The 18,300-nt window shown below is 39.8% G+C and overlaps 1 protein-coding gene across 9 annotated transcripts in view; it reads right to left on the reverse strand.

Moving 5' to 3' along the window:
* Positions 1 to 16: 16 nt before the first annotated feature.
* LOC128530252 (AP2-associated protein kinase 1-like) overlaps positions 17 to 18,300 on the reverse strand; it is a 43,116-nt gene continuing 24,832 nt past the window's right edge. For 2 of the 9 annotated variants that reach the window (XM_053504074.1, XM_053504066.1), the window contains 5 exons: positions 14,195 to 14,308; positions 13,784 to 13,843; positions 12,922 to 13,068; positions 11,980 to 12,048; positions 17 to 2,406 (listed from right to left, as the gene is read on the reverse strand). In XM_053504074.1, the coding sequence (XP_053360049.1) occupies positions 1,709 to 2,406; positions 11,980 to 12,048; positions 12,922 to 13,068; positions 13,784 to 13,843; positions 14,195 to 14,308 (1,088 nt within the window). In that variant the 3' untranslated portion in view covers positions 17 to 1,708. Of the gene's footprint in view, positions 2,407 to 4,933; positions 10,106 to 11,979; positions 12,049 to 12,921; positions 13,069 to 13,783; positions 13,844 to 14,194; positions 14,309 to 18,300 lie in introns of those variants that run through there. The other 7 variants (XM_053504075.1, XM_053504068.1, XM_053504069.1 and 4 more) reach the window with 7 other exon arrangements.

Here is an 18,300-nt window from a genome sequence, read left to right on the forward strand (position 1 = left end):
ATATGTGACACAATAATTAACTCATGATTGTTTATTATTTTTTTTGCAATAACAGCATGCCCAGTCATATTGTATTCCTGATATAAATCACAAGATGCAGCACACATACACCCTTTTGCATTATTGTGAAAAATATATGTATATATTAATACATAACTCCTAATTTATTTTATTGGTACACAACAAACTGTGATGAACATCGTCCGGACCGACGAGTGCTTTGGAAAACGTGAGTATTTCAAACAAGTGCCTTCATGATGACTGAAACGCCACACGCTGCATTTCAGGTGCTAAATGTTCACAATCCCCAAACACACATACAGGCGCACGGATACATTTCATAATCACCGAATACCTCAAGATCATTATAAACATACATAACTCTCTTTAGACACACACAGACCCACATACACACCCTCCAACACATTGTTATTGTCCCAAAACGGAGTGTCAGAAATATACCAAAGGCAAGGTCATTGCATTTAAGGTATACACACAGTGAAAAGATGAACAGGAAGAGAGGTAAAAAGAAAGGTCTAGACAGACAGACAGCTAAGAATGGTATTTGGATCAGCTAAGCATTCGTATTAAATTTAAGAACCCTGGAGAAATACAGCATTGGATGTAAATATGCAATATGTATTCAAGTTATACGCCGCACAATACTCTAGAGCTTAATGTCCAATCGCAAACATAATGCAAAGTGGACCATCAGCGGGAGTGTGAATATTCGTCAGATTTCAACGATCGTCAATATACAATCATCAATAGCTTAATTACTGTTGTTAAGACAAGATGACGCTGTCAGTTTTAATCATAATCTACAAGTCTACATGGTTCTGTGCAACAAAATCCAGCATATCAACGAGCCTCAAAAAAAACGACACTGAAATGGCAGAACTACCCTAAAATTGCATCACAATCTGGCGTTATTGGACTTTCTCTGTTTTTTCCGGTTTCCTCCTACATCCTAAAAACATTCTTTAATTCTAAGTGGACTGGGGACAACAAATTACCTCTAGGTGTGAATAAGCTATAATGCCGGACATAAGGATGTGTTCCTGACACTTACCCAGGGCTCCCTGGCATCACTTCGGATCAGGCCCCTGATCAGGATAAATCTCTTTCTGAAGACCACGCATTCCTGGTTGTGATTAAGCAAAGTTGATATCGAGGCTCAGGAAACCGAAAATCAGGCAAACATTTACCAAAATAAATCGAGAAGCGAGATTTAAAGGCTTGGATCGGTCTAAATAACAATATTAGTGCTGTCGTGTCAACTTGGAGTGAAAGTGGCGCGCAATACAAGTTCAGACGAGAACTTCTCCATTGATGGGGATTTTCCATCACCAGTGCAAAGAGGTGACAGTAAATGAGTGCATCGATTAGGGAATAAATGTACGCTTCATCAAGGACGTGTCATTCCAGGCTGAAGTGTAAAAAAAAAAAAAGAAAAAAAATTAGAGTTTCTCTCAGCATTGGAATTAACTGAGGTAGGCATAGAACACCAACATTAGGGTTTGCATTGGTCAATCCAGGTAAAGACTATGGTCTCAGCAAGTATGTGCTTTGTTCCTGCATACGGTTTCTTGTTTTCTCATAAAGGTACTACGTTTTCTCCACAAATATTCTCTCTCAGCCTCCTTTCATCAAAGAATAATTTCAAATAAAAGGATGCAGAGATGAACAAAAGAGTACTCATTCCTCCTTAGTGCTTTTCCTGAGATCCTTTACGATGAAAAGGCGCGGAGAGAAACGGATCATCAGAGCTTACTACATCAGGTCCCTCGTAATGTCTGGAGTATTTTGCTAAAGCCTGAGGTCGAAAAGGCAAAGGCGCCACTTGATCAAGAACGCTCTGCTCATGGCTTCCGGGAGCGATAGCCACCATACCGGAACGTTGCATCCCAGTCTGCGGGACTGGATGAGTGTAAACTGTTCCCCATGTTTCCTTCTTCTTTCCAAATGGCGCCTGGAGAAAGACGTCTGGTGGTTGAGATGAAGTCTGTTGACGAGGAAACGGAGCGTTGGCGAACACATCAACGTCATTTTCCTGCACAGCCCGAAAAGGAGCTTTGGAGAAGACATCGGGGTCGTGCTCAGAAGGTTGGACTACATGGTTTTGTGAGGGCTGATGGGTAATCAGAGAGGACTGTGGGATGTCAGAGGGTTCGGAACTCGAGTTGGTCTGGAGGTTTCCTGAAGCACCCAGTTCTTGTTCTTCGTCCTCGTCGAAGTCTTGCAACAAAGGTCTGGAGCCGCTGCAGTCAAGGCTTGAGGCTTCGCTCGGTCTGGCGTCACCCGTCTGGTCGTCTTCGTCGCTGGAGTGCATCCAATCTTCAGTTGGGTCTTCAGCTTCGTCACCTTTTAAAAGCGAGCCACAGCCATTAGTCTTCCCCTGGGTTTCTAAAGAAGAAGAACAGAGAGACAGGAAAAAATGACATCAGCAAGTATTGAACATTAGTGAGTACTGGAGTGCTCACAGTCTTGTAGTAGGGGACAAATTAGAACGTAAGGTAATAATACTTCTTGCATACTTCATGTGATTACTATACTGTATGTGGTGCCAAATTGCTGATTCAACCTCATAGATGTGGTCGATCAGACGAGACATGTTGGGTGTTTGCTTATTGCATTGAGCACATGCAATGAAAGTCTATGTCACACAATATTACTGTCTCTTCTTGCCATAATATTTTAAATCCACTTGCTTATTGAGATGCACTCTGATGTTTGACAGCCAAATTGCGTGTTTGCGTCAGTAAAAAGCCAAGCCAAGCGAGTTTACTAATTTTGCGACTTTTTTTCAGTCAGCGAAAGTTGTTTCGAAAGAGTCAACCCACCACATCAACATTGCCTTTGATATTCTTTCAAGCGCTTTTGTTGTTGTAATATTGGTAAGATTTTGGGTGGCTGGAACGGTTTATCTGCATTCACATTATTTCTCATGGGAAAACTGAGATCAATAGGAGTTTTCGCCTTAAGAACTCGCATCCAGAGCAAAAGAAATTCGTGTGCTGAGATTTCGCTGTAGTGCAATCTATGATCATGAATAAAATTTTATAAAGACTAAAAAAAACCTAACATGGATCAAAGTATCAAAAAGGTGACATAGCTTAAATATTTGCAAATAATACAAAATTCACTGATCTTTTTTTTTTTAAAAGGAATTGTGAACATGAACCACCTCAAGCTGTTGTACATGTTTAAAAGTGACATGTTTAAATAAACATTTCTATTTAATGATAAACATCCATTACTTGTTAGGAACGTTTGTAGTACAACGATCAAACCGCACAACATGTTTTGACTGGTCGAGCAGAATATTGTGTGCATCTTATTTCATGGTCGAACAACCCGTTCAATTTTGTTTACGTTTTTAACTTTCATTAAAAGAAATATACAAAGTAAAAGAAACAAACACAGACCAAACAAATGAGCTATAACCAAATAAATGAAAAAATAAACCCACAAATACATTCACAACGCTATGGATGAACACCAAATTTCTACAACATGACTAGATTCCACCCCACAAACACCAGCTACCACAGAAAGAAAGACTGCAGCCTTGTTTCCACATATTGAAAAAGTTGTTTAAAATAAACATTTTAAAGTATGTCATGGTCTTACAAGGGAGACAAATATGGAGGAGAAAATAATTATTAAAAAGTTTATGCAGTTCAGTAAAAATGGGAGAGGTATTGTATTAAATGGGAACGTGTAACCTGAAGAGAAACTCATGGAAACAAGGAAGGCAAAATCAGACATGAGATACAGATACAGAGACGGAACAGAACTCTTACCTTTAGACTGTGGACAGAGGCATGTAGGAAAAGTTAATATCAGTAGACTACAACTCGAAATCGAAACGTCCAAGTGAGGACTGTACAAATTTCCAGCCTGTATCTCATCCACGCCTTTACGCTACCCCTAACCCACACCCACTGCTTCTCTTTTGCGATAGGTGAAAAGAAATTAATTTACAAATAAATATATTATTTTAATTTATTTTAAAACATGTAAATTTGAAATTATTCAAAGTTAAGAAATTTGATGCGTACAAAGATCTGATTAAAACAGAGCAGACTATCACATGAGCCACATGAGTGATTATAACTATTACATAATTATTAATGTTCTCATGATTATGACTACTGTACTATCTTTTGATAGATTTTCTCATAATTATGACTTACTATCTCATAGTTATCAATTTTCTCATAATTATGACTTACTATCTCATAGTTATCAATTTTCTCATAATTATGACTTACTAACTTACTACATTAGCTGTGCTGAAAAATAAACAAAATAATTATTAAATAAAAAGTTTTAAAAACTTAAAATTAATTAGCATATGTAATAAAGTAAAGCAGGGAGGAAGAAAAAAGAAGAAAATTACTATAAAATCCTTATAATTAATAACACAGGAGTTTGTTGTGAATATGCAAGTAGGTAAACAAGTAAATAAAGAAATAAAAATGCAATAAAATTATTAACAGCAAAAAAAAAAAAAATTAAAATTTTTAAATGAATAAATTCTTGTTTTCATTTTATGAAAGGAATGCATTCTGCCCAACATTATTCTGCCATAAGTTTTGACGTATAATCATTTATTAATGAATGGCAATATAATGATAAATGTGGCTCATGGTTACAAAAATATGCACCGTTGTATCAAATATAAAAGAATCCACACCTAGCACTTGTCACCTGTGTGTATGCTCATCTATAATACTGGGTTACCCTTCATGATTTTATTGGTGTTCCTATGGAACCTACAGTATGGACACTAAAAAGGGTGTACTAAGTAAAAGGTGAGCATCAGGAAGACTGAAAAGAGAGGGAAAAAAAATAAATTAGGGCAAGTGTATAAGGGAGAACAGGACAAGCAGGGGAATATATATATATATATATATATATATATATTTTTTTTTTTTAAATAAAACATCATTTTATGTAATGGAACAATAAACAGAAGTCTCGTTGCTCTCAATAAGGTTTCTCTCTTCACGTGGATAAACTATTGATATAAAATAACTTTTAATAACATAACACAAGAAGTAACAAGAGGAAGAGTGTGATGACTGATCACATCTGCGACTATTTTAATTCCGCTGAACCCGACACCGACAAACTGCACAAGACATTGGGGAATTCTGTTCCCATAAACATGTTTATTTGCCATTATTATGGAATTCATTTATTCATCATCTCAGAAAATAGAAGGAAAGGAACACACTTATAGATTATACATCTTTCAATCTTTTCCAGCTGATAAAATGCCTACGATCGCGTATAGGTCATAGGTTACACTGACCGTAAGGAGTGAGCTGTGCTATACTGTACACTGCAACACAAAACGCTGGACTATCAGCGATGCTAAACTGCTTAGCATTTCGTCACGGTGCGGTACGCGTGCGTGTGCGTGCATGTGTTTGGGGATCTGCGAGTATGATTGCATAGATCAGCCACGTTACAGCCGGACGGTACGACAGGGACGAGGACTGCGAGAATACATCGACCATGGATATATACATAATTACATGACCACTGCATTTGCACTGCTTGGAAATTAAAACAACACAAAAAGAAATATATAAACATCATTCTTTCATTTTAAATGCCGAACCTCAACGTCAAGTACACTAGCACTGATGCCCCAGTAGTGCTTAATTAAAGAATAGAGATCAGGTCTTAATAACACCCGTTAACACCAGCACTCTGGATTTGATATTCAGTCACAATGCTCTATATAACAAGAGGGACGTTCACGTCAAACCGGGACGTGTGATGACGTGATTGATTTCTGCTCAATGATCACGACCAACCAGACGATTTCAAGCACAGTACGGTGATGAGACTCTTAGCCGCAATAAAAACTTTAAACCGTACAAACGTTTTAAAGAAGGCCATACGTCTGTAAATGACGTCCTCTCAGCTGAGGTGGCTCAGAGCTAGAACGCCTGATACTTGAAAATTCTCAAATAACGATATACGCAATCATTCACCAATACCACTCGTACATTACGGGAACTGAGCTGGTAGTTATTGCCATGGCAGTCCTGAACTTACTTTTCTACACGTCTGAGCCATTAAGGGAGTTCCTGGAAGGCTAGGGCTTTAGACATAAACCAGGCAGTCTGATCATGTCACCCTGATGGTGTCCAAGCACAAGTGAAACAAGTGCATTAGCGTAGAAAGGGATTGTATAGAGAAATAAAGGGAGATTTTACTCAATTAACAGAATCGAAAGTCCCAGTTTGACTTGAACACCCCTCGTTTAATTATCCCAGACCCTGCTTCTGATCTCAGCATCTTCATCTGTGTAGTATTTATTATACAGGGACAGACATGTACAACAACAGACGGATTGACCGTACTCGCTCGCTGGTACTGCAGCATGAGGCAGATGATGTGTGAAACAAGGCTGTGACCTCAGGAAAGTCATTTCCATCATAAGCCCGGGTAAAGACAAGAAAACAGGAAGTCTTTACAAGATTTTTAAATAATGAACGAAAACGATTGCAACAATTAAAGGGACTGTTTTTTTTTTTTTTTTTTACATTTACATCATTTGGCTAATGATTTTATCTAACATTACTTATAGCACAATTACGACAGCATACAAAAAATAATAATAATAATAACTTTTTCTTAAGAACCCAACATGGCAGCGCTGGGATTTGAACTCATATCCTCTTATGTAGTGAGCAGCCCCGAGGTTTAACCCCTGAGCCCGAGGTTTAACCCCTGAGCCACCATTTACACCACATGTATCCTAGATATTCCTTATGATATATGCCAGGCAGACGCTGTGCTCTGGCAGGGGCGGAGCTTATTTCCGAAGAAGAAAGATTTGAAACAGAAGCTTGAAGTCAGAAAGATGAAAGAAGCCACACCCACCCGGTGCACCGCACGCCTGCGGATCACATTTTATCTCATGTGTCTTTAACAGTACATGATTACACTCGGTCTGATTGACGCTTGAATATTATAAACCGCCCCTTTAAAGTCTTAAGCCTGTTTTCAGCTCGTCTATCGGGCCAACAGATAAAAAAAAATAAAAATAAAATAAAAAACGATTAATAGCGGCGCACTGATTCACAGCAAAGCGTAAAAACAGAAGTCACTCTTACAGTACAGCAGAGTAAGAAAAGTCCTTTGCACTTCAGATGTACATAAAAATACACTTCAGACACTGTAATAAACATGATGAGAATAATGGAGGTTGTGTGCACATGTTCTTCATACATTCATAAACAATAAGACTTGTTTATTTCAGACTTTTTCACTGAGTAATACTCTAACTACATGTTCCGAATGCGAGATACGTCTTTTAACTCTTATCTTACAGGAAATACAGCATTAATGATGCAGTGCACATTAACCAAAAAGGGTCAAATTAACTCAAACCAAAAACCAAAAAGCAATCCAAGCTAAAATAAATAATGAACAAAAGAACAAAATGAATTTTAAGGTGGGGGAACATACACAGGCAGGAAACGATAATGTGCGCACACGACATGTCCTGAGAAGAGCAGTAAAGCTGAATTTCTAATCTTTGATCTTATCAAAGGTCGAAGCGCATACACAGCAGCGTGGATACAGTACATGAAGTCACGCGATTTTTCGATTCCGTGAGCTAATAACGATATTTATGATATGCTCTTATAATTGATATCGCGCATGCAAGAGCTTGGGGGGAACCGCGGTCACACCTACACTGACCGGGACTATGTGTATAGAAGCACGGCAGGTGTATACAGAGCAGAAACGTGCGCTCGGGGAAGGGACTTCTTGTACACTTCGCTCCCTCCGCTTGTTGTGCCTCGGTTAGGCTGGAATGTCAATATCACGCAGTAAGTCAGAAGACAACCTGAAATCTCAGCGTTCCTCTTTTTGTAGTTGCTGAGAAAGAAATTTGCATTACACTCGTCTGTGTACTTAGGTTTTTTTTGTCCCAGGCAGTCTATTTTAGTTCTCATGAACTGGCAGAACTTGATCTAGGTTAAACAAAGCATTCGAGTGGTTTTAACCAAGCGCTCAAGATAATACTATAGTTGATCTGTTCATCGGAATGACTAACAAACAGCTACAATTCAGTGACCTTTTCTTTACTAAACGTGAACCAGATCGGCTTCTGAATCAGATCACCTCTGTCAAGTCTTTCCAAACGTCTAAATTATGTGGCTGAAGATGTCTCGTTGGAACAGAGACCAGCTAGGTAAAATGCGGACGATAAAAACCGAATGTTAAAAGCAAACGCCAGAGAAATTAGTGTGTTTATTTCCTTGCTAGCTTTGGATGTCATCTTGTCCAACTCCATGGCGCTTAGTTAAAAGTCATAACATAAAGCGCCACTATGAAACAAACCACAACTGCTTTGAAAACTATTGCGGTTTAATTGATTAAAGTTACTGTTATTCGTAGTTTATGCCACTCGTTGCGAAAAAGAATTTCATATTTTCCATCCATCCATCTAGGAACCTCTGTAGTTCCCAACTAGGGACCGTGGAGGCCAGTGGTGATCACTGTTGTATTTATTCCCATTTTTACGAATGTGGTAAGACCTCCAGTCAACAGGAACGCCAGTTAGCCTGATCGCAGGTCTTTGGACTGAAGGAAACCCACCAAGCACAGGGAGAACATACAAACTCCATGCACACAGACCCTGAGGCGGGAATCGAACCCGGTCCCTGGAGGTGTGACGCGACAGTGCTAACCACTACACCACCGTGCCACCCCTTTAAAGTTTTAGCTGGCATATATTCTGTTCATATATATGCGTCAACCTACAGGTCTGTGTGGGCACCTTAAAAACCTGAACAAAAAACGTTTTGGAAATTTATGTTGTTGCGCCAAAGCCCCAGTGCAAGAGTGAACGAGGTACGATGCTACACGCATTTACAGAACTTGAATTGCTCAATCTACAAAGCAATTCATGGACAGTGAAAAGAAAGCGAGATGAATGAAGATCTGGAGGAGAGCATGGAGGGAAAAAAAAAAGTAGACCAAACTTAAAAACTTGACTGTGGCTAAATTTGAAAACACGGCATGTATTTAAAATCTCATGGCTTTTATTAGATTTATTTAATCTCTGACTTTAATGTAAATTTTTAATAATAAATATTTTATGGTAATTTCAAACATACTAACAAGGTTTCTAACTAATTTATTGAATTATTATATTATCAGCGGTCCATTGTGGCCCACCTGCAGTACATTCACAGCCCACTAGGGGCAGAGTTACATCCTTCAGGAAACACTGATGTAGACTGTAAATAAAACTCATCACATACGCCTTATGTTTCGTCTTATATCCCTTCGCTTTTCTAAAGTGGCACATGACACTCTGTTCACTGTTCTTTATTTTTTACGGCTTGGCACGTGCAGCACTGCCCCCTAGAGTCCAGGTCCACATTTTACTCTTGTCCTAGCAGACTCCTCTGGAAATGTCTGGTTCGCATTCGCATGGCAGCTTTTCACGGTATAATCCACCCCGTACTGGATTATGGATTGTAGATACCCAGATGATGTATCCTTGGACCAAGGGCACTGACGCAAATTCTTGTCCCTGATACCAATGGGAGCTATCGATCTGTATTTCCTGCGTCAGACTTCGAAATAACGGTTCACAGCTCAATTTTTGGAACGATTGAAAGGATTGCTTTTTAAATTTTAAAACATCTTATCAAGGTGATTGATTGTGGTTCTCGTGCTGCCCCTTAGCGTGGAACAGATTTAGCGCTGACCAGATGCAAATACAGCATGATGGATTTTTTTTTAAATGATTGTGCAACAGAAGAAAAAACAAACAAGAACAAAAAACTTTAAGATGAATGACAGAGACATGGGAGGAGGAGGAGGAGGAGGACCCAGTATATAGAATATTATCATGATGTCATTCATAACCTAAACTATAGCCTTGTTTATGAATTGCACATTTTCCCTGAATGTTTTTTTTCCGTCTCTCTCTCTCGCTCTCTCTCTCTCTCTCTTTTTCTCTGTGTCTTCTACAAGTCGATGAGCTGGTCCACCAGCAGCAGGGAGCAGGTCAGATTGGGCAGACTGGTCTCTGAGCTGCCACTGTTGCTACCACCTAGAGCATGCCAAAGAGAGAGAGAGAAAGATGGAGAGAGAGAGTCAGAGCAAGAGAGAGGAAAAAGTGGAATGAGAAAGGGAAAGTAGATAGAAAGATGGAAGACAGAAGTGTGTGTGCAAAATATGATCAAAGCAAACAGCAAAATAGCGAGCATGCAAACAGTAAAGGAACAAAATAAAAAAAAGAAATCAATACAAAGTAAAAGAAAAGAAAAAGGGTGTGATGTGCATTGCAACAAAGGATTATGGAGGAAAGTATGGAGGGAGAAAAATAAGGAGAAAAGTAAGTGGAGGTTCCTTGTGAGTTGCTACTGCATTTCAGAGATGAAAGTCAGGACTTCATGTTGCGCTCCAGAGCCAGAGATAAAGTCTGGAACATTCGTCTGCCTAAATACGTCTCAGGTGTATTAGTATCGTGACCACTAAGAGATAATGTGGCGAAAGAGTTCTGCCAAATAATCCACTGCACGATGGTTAATATCTTTGCTGAAGTAAAGTTAATGGCTGGCAAAATAAATCGCTCTCTGTTTATTAAATCATTTAACTCCTCTCTGAATCTGTCTGAAACGTCGTCTTCATGGGAAAAAAATAAATAAAGATAACAAGACAACCTAACCTTGAGCTATGACTGATAATGTTGCACCATATTCATCTATTCACGAGTTGCGTTCAAGTCAAACCAGGACTTTCGATTAAAAAATAAATAAATTTCTGTTGAATGATGGCGTAAAACCACAGTACAGTGGAACCTCAGATTGCGAGGAACACGGTTTGCAAATGTTCCGCTAGATGAGCAAAGATTTTTAATAAACTTTGACTGAACAAGTCTTGGTTTACGAGTACTGAGTATGATGTATTACGCATAATATTTTGTGTCTGTATGTGTGTCTGAACGCATGTAAAGCAAAAGCAAGTCTCATTAGAGGTTAAAGATCCCTTTTCTCTCGGTATCTGTGTGCGCATGCGTCATTGGACACAAAAATACATAGTCGCGATTCTTTTCTAAGGTAAAGTGCAGATTAATTTGTTTTATTTTCACTTTACAACAGTGATTCGCTCAATCGGAGTGTCATTAGAGAGATTTTTTGTTTATTTTTCAGATAAAACAGTATTTCCGTTGTGTGTGCGCGTGTAAAAAGAGTGGAGGAAGGGGAACAGTGTAAGATGAGAAGAGAGAGAGGGTAAGGGGCACACACACACACACACCTACACACACCTACACACACCTACACACACCTACACACACACCTACACACACACCTACACACACACCTACACACACACCTACACACACCTACACACACACCTACACACACACCTACACACACACCTACACACCTACACACCTACACACACGGTGCCTGCGTGCATAAACGGGAACATTTAACTGTTGGGATTTATTTTTACTTTTTTTAAAGGTAAAGTGCAGGTTAATTTGTTTTATTTTTACTTAAAAATTTGTATCAATTATTTTTATGTATTTATTTTTTTGGGGCTGTGGAACGAATAATTTAAGTTTCCATTATTTCTTATGAGAAAATTTGATTTGGGTTACTTCGATTTACGAGTGTTTTGAAATACGAGTCCGCTTCCGGAACGAATTATGCTCGTAATCCAAGATTCCACTGTACAGTGTTAACACTCTTAGCCATATTAAAACATCCGAATGGTGCAAGCGTTTTAAAGAAGTCTGCATGTCCCTGAATGAGGATCTTGGACGAGGTGGCCCAGAGACCACTGTTTGACTTGAACACCACACATTTTTATCAAATAAGTAACCTTATGTCTGTTTTTTTTTTTTTTTTGATGCCTGTTTGTTGGAACAAGGTCAGGAGTCACGTGTTCAGGAGTGCCATTCCTAAATCTCCTTACCTTGGCTGGGGGTTTTGGAGATGAGCACTGGAATGGGGTCAAACTGGCTGTCCGGGTTTTGATCCGGAGCTGGAGAGGATACAGGGTGAGCCGAGCGAGTCAGACAGGCGGCGCGGCCCAGGAAAAGTGAAGCAAGAGACAGAGAAAGATAGAAAGCATAAATGAAAGTGACATGTAGAGAGGTACAGAAACAAGAAGTGCAAGATCAGCCAAAATACAAAAGTTGCAATAGGTAGCTTTTAACCCGCTGCATTCCTCATTGGGTAGTCCTGTTCCACTTTACAAGCAGGAACTCATGCCTTTTACAATTTAATAAACAGTAGATTGGTGTATTGCTCCCACAAAGCAGCAGCACCACTACATTTTTCAGTACACACTTTATTCGGCTTAAAGCCGTGGAGGATTTAAAGCTGTAGGTGTCGGCGTTGCTAATCAGAAACTCTTAGCATGCAGAACAGAAACAAAAACTATGCATCACCCTAAAAAAAAATAATGCAGAAAAGCTCATTTTTGTAAAATAACTGCTAATCCTATGATGTACTTGATTTTTTTTTTTAAATGTGGATCAAGAATTGCGGAAAACAAAAAACAGTTTTACATAATGGTTTTGGAACATAATTTAGATTTAAAAAAGAAAAAAATCTATACATCTTAGAGGCCTTAGAGAACCACTGTATCTTTAAAATCCATCATGTTGTTCTTCCCAACCAATTTTGCTTTCTGGACCCCTGGCACTGTGAAGATTCCTTAAACCCATTTTATCCTCCATTTTCCTCGGTTGTTTGATAGAAGAGCGCTAGCTGGTGGGTGAAGATTAGTCAATACCATATTTGGGAATACCTGCAGAATTCTTAAGGTTTTTACATGGATACACATCATGCACACAAGTTCTCATCGGGAACACCAGCACAGCGCTCGTTATTTCATGAGCGTTCGTCTTACCCTGTGCGCCGGCCAGCGGAGCTGGAACGAACTGCTCCAGAGGCGGAGCCGGGGTTGAGGATATCGGGGAAGGTAGAACCTGGACTCCCGATGGGGAATGAGAGAGCAGGGGACCACCGAGTAGAGATTCTCCTCCACCCAGGGCATCTGGATGCCAACAACAGGAGGACAGGAACGGCAGAGGAGGTACAGAAAAAAGGAATTGAATGTACTGTAAAGCCGAAGCGGGACAGATGTATACAGAAAGTGTGTTGGGATAAAACGTCAGCAGTTTGAGAGAAAGAAGATGGAAAGAACGAAAACAGGTGTGAGATGATTGGGAAATCCAAGTTATCTGGCTGAGAAATTGCGTTGATGCATTTAAAGTGAAACATCGTAATTCCCGTCACAGCTGTAATGCTGTGTGAATGAGCATGTGTGCATGTGAGCGTCTGTGCCCTGCGCACTCTGATAGGATGGTTTTTAGGAGCTAATCTGAATGAACCGAATTAATGTAGAAAATCCCGCAGCATTAGTTAAAAAAGTGCAGTACCGAACAGTAAGATTTCGACTATGTGCACTGTTACACCCCTCCCTGTAGTGTCGTCACCGCTGACCAGCACACAAGCGCTAATTGATGAGCAATGACAGGAAGCATGACATCAGTAAGAGCCAACCTACTCAAAAGATGGCCGCTTTCGAATGACGGAAATAATTAATCCTGGTGTGATCCGAGTTTTTTAGGCACTAAAGATTTTACAGCCCCGCCCTGATCGACCTTGTGATTTTAAAAAAGAAATTAATAAATAAAAAAATGGAGCGCTTTAGGGATCATCAGTTCAATGCAAAGAAACCTGAGTGTGAGAGGGAGTTTAGCACTGACCTGGCAACACTGGATCGGTGTGTAGAGACTCCAGCCCAGGAATAAGAGAGTCCGTCACAGCTGTGTACGAAGAGAACGAAAACACGATCGGTGAAAAGGTACATGACACATGAGACATGATCTTTTTATTTACACTCTATTTTTAGCCATGAGATGAAACGGCCGTCTGAGTCGGTCGTGAGGAAACAGACAGATGGGATGAGAGATAAGTTGGAGGTGACGCTCGAGGCTGGTGCGCAGAACGAGAGAGCCGGGCGTGGAACGAGAAGCAAACAGATGGATGAGCGGCCTTTGCTTCTTCGAGGAAAAAATAATTGCGTCTGCAGGGTATGACAGAGGACGGATGAGGAGAGAAAGAGAGGAAGAGAAAAGGAGCAGAGTGAGAGTGGAGAAGAAGCAGAGGTGGTTTACCATGGCTGGAGTCTGCAGGACTAAAGGGGTCGTTCAGAGGGAGGTCAGGGATCAGCAGGGAGGAAGAGGAGGAGGAGGAAGGTTCGGGAGACTTCAAACCCTCTATCAACTTCTCTACTCGGCAGAGAGGAGAAGGAAAGTAAAAGGTTATCAAAAGAAGGAAAATAAGAAATGAGTCATAATATAAGAGAAGAAAAAAAGAAGAACTTAGAAAAAAAATGAGAACACAAGAGAATGATGAGAAGAAGAAGAGATGAAAAGAAGAGCGGAGACAAAATGGTATTTACAAAAAGATTTAAAAAGAAGAAAATGGACCCAAGTCAAAAAGAGTCTAAAGAAATTAAAAGAGGAAACATGAGAAAAGAAGAAATTTATAAAGGAGAAGAGATTAAAAGAGAAGACGTAATATGGGTGAAGAACAGAGCAGATTTAAATTAGAAGAGAAGAAAAGAGAAGATGTTATAAGGCCTGAGAAGAGAAATGAGTTGAGAAGACAGGAGAAGAGAAGAGAAGACTTGACAGAAGAAATGAGAAGAAGATGCGAGAAAAAAGAGGAGATGAGGAAACATGAGAAGAGGAGAAAAGAAATGAGAAAACGCGAGAAGGGAGGAGTTGAGAAGACATAAGAGGAGAGGAGAAGAGAAGGGAGACGACTTGACAGGTGTGAAAAGAAAATAGGATGATTTTAAAAGATGCGAGAAAAAAAAAGAGAACACGTGAAGAGGAGAAGATGAGGGAAGAGAAGAAAAAAGAAGATGTGAGAAGAGAAAAAAATAACATGAGACAAGAATACAGGACTAAAGAAGAGAAAAAAAAGAAAAGATGTAAGGAACGTAGAAAAGAGACGTGATGAGCGAAACGAAGAGAAGATGTGAGTGACAAACAAAAAGTCGACGTAAGAAGAGAAAAAGCAAGGAGAAGACAAGACTAGAGAAAAGAAGAAAAGATGTAAGAAACAAGAACAGTAGACGAAAGAAGAGAAGAAGAGAGACTTTAAAATTCACACAAGCGTCAGAAACGGAGGTTGTTGCGTCTATTACAGATTTATTAAAACATTCCTGCAGGCGTTTCATCAGAACTGCGTGAACGCACCATGCACCAGACGAGGCCTCAGCGCATCACAGAGAGAAACTCGGACGTGTTTAGTGAAGAACAAGAACGCAGACACAACATGGCAGAGTCCTCATTAGCCAGCTGAGCTCAGTTTCCAGAACATACCGTGTTAAAGCAAGCCACAACCTACTGTACAAGACTCATCTGATGTGAGGGGAGAAACAAACACACACACCAGGCTCTCATCATCCTCAGCTCTGCGTGAACGTGCATCAGACGAGCAGCTGCAGTGTTAAGAGCGGGAGTGAGGATCTGTACAGTGCAGACCGAGTAATGCAGCCAGGACAGGAACCAGCCGCTAGTGTGAGCGCTGTTAGCACGGGGTCCGTCCCAAACGGGCGCATGCGTGTCAGTACAGAGTCACGGCTGTAGGGAAGTGACCCCGGGGGGTAACCTTATGGTTAAAGTTCCTCTAACCTCAGCATTAACAGTGTATGGACATGGAGAGGCACAGAATTACAGAAGCCCTGAACTGCAGGTGGGGGAAAAAAGTGCTATTTTGTTATTTAAATTTGTAATAGCTAACATCTTATGATCTTATAATTCTTATTCTATAAAGCAGATTAAAGTGAAATTCATTTTAACACAACGAATGAGGAGTAATTCTATCTGTGGTTTGTGAAAAGGGATGAGGGATCAGATTAAATTTTAATTTGAAACTAAACTAAAGCTATATTTCTTAGCAAGTTTTTGTAGTATTTAAAATTCTGTCAAACTGGTTTTATCGATTCTTTTAATGTCACGTCTCCAACAAGGTGATAACATTAATTTCTATTTTTAAATAAAAAGTGCATTATAAGTAAAATGTTTGTTTTTTTTCCCCGCCAATCCTCATGTTCGTAACACCAGTCCAGTGGGTGGCGGTATTGCACCAACCAGTCATCATATCAACATATTCGCACAAGTATCGACATGCTCTCAAGTATTTGTAGACGACGGAAGCAATTTAGTATTTTGTACTAAAGCGGTGTTATATTTTTTTTATCATCTAACATTATAAAAAAGGTTGCATTTAAAAAAAAGAAGGTTTAGCGAAATAATTGTAAAAAATTGTGAATCAATTTTTGAATCAAAAATTTGAATGAAAAAAAGATCGATTCAAAAACTGAATCTCCGAACAAAAGATCAAATAAATTGCATAATCCATTGAAATCGCAAAGCTCTAGTGTAGAATCACTGCCGTTGTTTCTGCACGTTTTCAATCTGCTGCTCTTGCTGTATCGCAGAACATGTAACACGTTCGGAGGAAAGCGCTATCCACCCTCTTCTGCATACACAAGCCCAAAGAAGCCTACGAATGGCTAGTGTTGCTGTGACTGACAGTGGAAGGACTCACCGAGATTATTCTGCTTCCTTGGCCGCCGGACATGAACAGCATTGTCAGGATTTAAAGGTTCCATAGTGTCTATTTATTTAACAACTTAACAAAGGTCTTAAAGTACCATCAAAGTACGTGTGTTAATGCTGCAGCTGAAATAATCCTTAGATATCTACAGCACGCGCCAAAATATACAGTACTGAACTTCGTGCATTTGTGTGTGTGTGTTTTTTTTGTTGTTGTTATAAACAGGGCATACAGTAGCTCCAGACACACGTGTCCCCGGTAGTGATGATAGTGGAAGTTGTTGTTGGAAATGGGTCTCTAGACAGAGTGAAAAGGTCTCATTGTCAAGTATTATTTCTGCTCGTACGGTAGTGGTCGTGGTCGGGGGCGGGGGCGGAGTTTAAAAAAAGGTGGCAGAACATTCCCCCCATACCCGTCCCATTCCCCCGATCTTACACCACCTGGTGCCAACTTGTGGTAAATGTTAAATGGAGTGCGTTTTCAACTGTGACGATCCGTCAAAAAAAGGTTTTCATTTCAGTACTGTATATTGCTGCGCATACTATATTTTCAAACCTCAAACTCAATCTGATTCTCGAAGGTACTGTTTCAGTGTCTATGTAAATGAGACACGCCCCCTGGCAAAGAACAGCTGGCCAGAGGTGAGGGCTCTTCTTATATGAGGTCACATTAGGAGGGGGAATATGTCTAACTAGCCTGTTATACCCTGGCCAATAGAAAAATAGAAAAAAGTATCAAAAGCAGGAAAATGTTAAGGGAGAGCCGTTTGAATGTCTTAAAATGACTAAAAAGATTACATTTTGAACAATAGCTTCCTTTTTAAATAATCGAGGAAACACATTTCTGCTGCACCATATGGACATCGCTCGGACTGGAGAATTGTTTTTAAAAAGTATCTTATTCTTTCATGATAAACAGCAGATAAACAAATTCACATTTGTTGAATTAATTTATGTGGGAACGTCACGTGACGCCAGAATGCCACGTCTTTACAAACCTGCTATTCCTGCAACATCAAAGAATGTTTAAAGGTGCAGTTAAAGCTTTAAGTTCCAACCCCTAGATCAACAGAATTCCATAATGAGGTCTTATGAAGTCTATATACAGTGGAACCTCGTATTACGAGTAACGCAAGACTTTTTAATCAATTTTAACTTGGAAAACGAGCAAGTCTTGGTTTACGAGCACTGAGTATCATGTATTACGCATGTGCTTCTTGTTTTGACGCAAGCGCCACGTGATTACAACTGAGCCAACGTTTTTTCCTTCTCTTGCGCTGCGAAATTGCAAGTAATCGTGTGTCTGAAACATATTTTATTTTGTGTTTGTAAGCGTGTGTGTAAAGTGCGCATGTATTGTTTATTCTAACACACGTGTGTGCGCGCATAAAGCAAAAGTCTCATTAGAGGGTAAAGATCCATTTTTTCTCTCCCTCTCTGTATCAGCCTGTCGTGTGTGTGTGCGTGCGCGTAATTTGACACTGTGCTCCTTCACTCACACCAACACACACTCACACACTATCGCCTTACGCTTGCTGTACATTACACGCTTCCGTCCTATAAGTGTAACTATGCATTTTAGCTCAAATGTGTGAGAAGTTAGCAGACCCTTCTCTCTCTCTCTCCTACAGTGGCTTCTGTTAAGCTGT

This window comes from Clarias gariepinus, chromosome 9, assembly GCF_024256425.1.
Source record: "Clarias gariepinus isolate MV-2021 ecotype Netherlands chromosome 9, CGAR_prim_01v2, whole genome shotgun sequence".
Lineage (NCBI taxonomy): Eukaryota > Metazoa > Chordata > Actinopteri > Siluriformes > Clariidae > Clarias > Clarias gariepinus.